Genomic DNA, 3198 nt, shown 5'->3' on the forward strand with positions numbered 1-3198 from the left:
ATTTTTGTTATATGTGTAAGCTGGGCCGAGAAAAAATGTCGGACGCTCGACGCGATGTCGGGACTCGAACCGAGGACCTCGTATGTAGTTCGAAACACTAAGCCACCGCCTTGCCGCGGAGCCACACAGCCCGACACGTAGATCTTAATTAATATCTTACATATGGAAAAGCGCAATTGTGTCAAAGTGAAAATGTTTCACAATATAATCTCAATTTTTTATGCAGGATACGTAAATTTAACAATTCAATTAATAGAAGTGATTACAGACATTAAAGATTTCATAAAAGAAAAATCACGTTCATTAATATTTTATAATGTTACGAAAGAAATAGAATATGGTAAGAGAAAGATTTTTTGCTATAAATAAATATAGCCAAGTAAAAATATTACTTCATTAAAATATTGATTTTTCATGCAGATCATATAGATTTAAGCAGACAACTCATAAATCTTATTAGATCGATTGAATTAGAAGCAAATGAGAGGTTACAGAACCCTAAAGATACAGTGTCGTCAAGTAAATTATTAGAGATTCAATTGTTTGCTTACGGATGGATCCTTAAAATACGCTTTCAAAATATCTACATAGAACGTTGCAAAGGAACTTACCCGGAAATTTTCTCTCGACTACAGGAAGGTCAGTCTTCATTGCCTATGGAAAATCATGACAATAGACAGACAGATAAAAGAATGATTTTTTGCCGTAAAAAAGATGCGATATTGCACCGAAATAAAAATATTATCTTGATGAGTTTTAATCTTGATTTTTTATATAGATCAGAAGAAAAAAACCACAAATGTTTCGAAACGTGAAGCAGAGATAATGACCGAAGATTCATTCTTCAACAATTCTTTTAAAACGAATAATTGTAACTTCTCGTATACGAATAGTTCTGTTGGAGGAAGATTTTTTAATGATTTTCAGCTTCCACTGGATGATCAGTTTGATTCATTGCCTACAGAGAAGAGCGACTGTGAACTGGAAGGTGAGAAAAAGACTGTTTTAGCCATAGAGAGACAAGATATTATATCAAAATAAAAATATATTATTTCACAAATATCTCAATTTTTTCACAGATGAGGAAATAACCGTCAAGGATTTCATGGAGAACATTAAATTAACTAAACGTCAAATAAACAAAAACTTGAAGAGTTTCGAAGAAACTGCAATGGACGTTGATAACGATTCCTCTCACAACATACGGAATACGAAGAGCCGCATACTCAAAAGATCCAACCTTAAAGGCAACCTGGATAACTTGAATTTCCTTCAATTAAGGTTTAAACTGGCAGTATATCGTTGGATTTCTAGTACAATAATTCACAATGCCCTTGGCAAAACTGCTTTCGGTAACATGATGCCAATTCTACGAGACTGTGAACCTACATTTCCCATAAAAGAGGCTAACGAGATGAAAGAAGGTAACAGAAAGATTTTTGTCGCGCAATATTGTGCCAAGAAATGGAAATATTATTTCACAAAAATCTCTATCTTTTTTTATAGAAATTGAGAAAGTGAGTGACAAAGTCACTGATCAGGATAAATTTATTTATATGCATGACGATCATTAATCTCGCTGAATCGCTCCAGGCAACATAATAATATAATATAATAATTAATATATAATATGTCGAATTATATTGTGGTTACGTATTTCTTATTAGATATGTACAAAAACCTACACAATTTAGTGATATCATTACTATCATAAAAGAGATTCTCTACCTTAGAAAAGTAAAAGGAAGTAACTTTTCTTATCTTAACGTAAGAGGACTTTCTTATCTTGATTTAGATATTGACAATTCTGATAAACATGACGTTGCCACGTTAATTTTCACTAATGTGACGTCATGTTTGAAGACAATTGAATAATTTATAAACATTTCATACCTTTGTACACAAAAATAATACAATCAAATTTCATCTCTTTTAATTTCAAATTTACATACGTTCTTTATAAACTCCATTCTTTTATATCCATACAACTTTTTAAAGTTCTTACATATTTTGTTTACAATTAAATAACTTAAACCCTCCTTCTTATAAAAACTACAATTTAAACCATTTTATGATATTATTTAAAAAACTATTTCAAAATTCAGGAATGCCCATATATTAATTACAAGCTTTAATTCTTAACTTTATACAAATCCTTATATAATGTGAATAGACAAGACAGAAGAACCTTTTCAAGAATTGCAGGGGTGCGTTCAGGAATTATGCTTAGATAACTCTTAAGGTTGATTTATACTTGCCGTAAACTGTTAACTTATGCCGTAATCTGTAAAAATTGACCAATCACAGTCGAATGAGAGGGGAATAATCGATTATAATTGGTCAATTTTTACAGATTACAGCATAAGTTAACAGATTACGGCCAGTATAATCCAACCCTTAGGTGCATTTTTTCTATAATATACGTAACGTAAACTATAGCCTAGATTTACCTAGGTGTGATTCCTGAACGCAGTCCAGAATAGAAGATTTAGGCTTCTTTCTTTTCTCAATTTCATTTCCTTGAGCATTGCAAATCAAATGAAAATACAATATCGGTAAACGCGCTATGTCGAGTTATCACGAAATGCCTTCTACTCACCGTCGAGGATTTACGAACTTTATTTACTTTCACTCGGAATGCCCGATTACCAGCAATAACGAATGAGGTATACCTATGTATAAAACGTAAAAAACGTGTTATTTGTTTTATCAATATAAGAGTGTACACTTCATCGTATTAAAACACAACCATTTAAGTATAATTTGCGCGAGGAAAAAAATGTGCATTACGCTAAGGACGAGATAACAAGGGCAGAGAGTAAGAACCAATGGTTGTTAACAATCTGTAAATTATATAAAAGTAGTTACATAAATCAACTACAACGATAATTCACAATATCATCAAATCGATTCAAATTTAATACAATTAACTCTTAAATTCTCGAAGGCAGAAGAATAAATGAAACTGTCGTAATAGTCATACTAAGGAAAATAACATATAAAAATCAAATTTATAAATAATTTACTATAAATAAAAATATTTAAGCTAATAAATATGTGGTTAAAGCAAAGAGCAGAGGTAAATTAAGATATTATTTTATTAACATATAGATAAAATTAGTAATTCTTTTATGAAATGCATCAACACATTTATCATGTTGACGTCACGGATTTCAATTTTCCGTTTTATTGTACTCA

The 3198-nt window shown here is 30.9% G+C and overlaps 1 protein-coding gene across 1 annotated transcript; it reads left to right on the plus strand.

The window, feature by feature from the left end:
• Positions 1-226: 226 nt before the first annotated feature.
• Positions 227-1590, plus strand: LOC108776785 (uncharacterized; the record flags this gene model as incomplete). Its single annotated transcript, XM_018543499.1, has 5 exons — positions 227-340; positions 421-639; positions 779-988; positions 1080-1424; positions 1507-1590. Coding segments are annotated over 5 exons (956 nt in total), but the record flags the coding sequence as incomplete, so codon positions are not given.
• Positions 1591-3198: the final 1608 nt, after the last annotated feature.

This window comes from Cyphomyrmex costatus, unplaced genomic scaffold (genome assembly GCF_001594065.2).
Source record: "Cyphomyrmex costatus isolate MS0001 unplaced genomic scaffold, Ccosl1.0 scaffold3789, whole genome shotgun sequence".
Taxonomy (NCBI): Eukaryota; Metazoa; Arthropoda; class Insecta; order Hymenoptera; family Formicidae; genus Cyphomyrmex; species Cyphomyrmex costatus.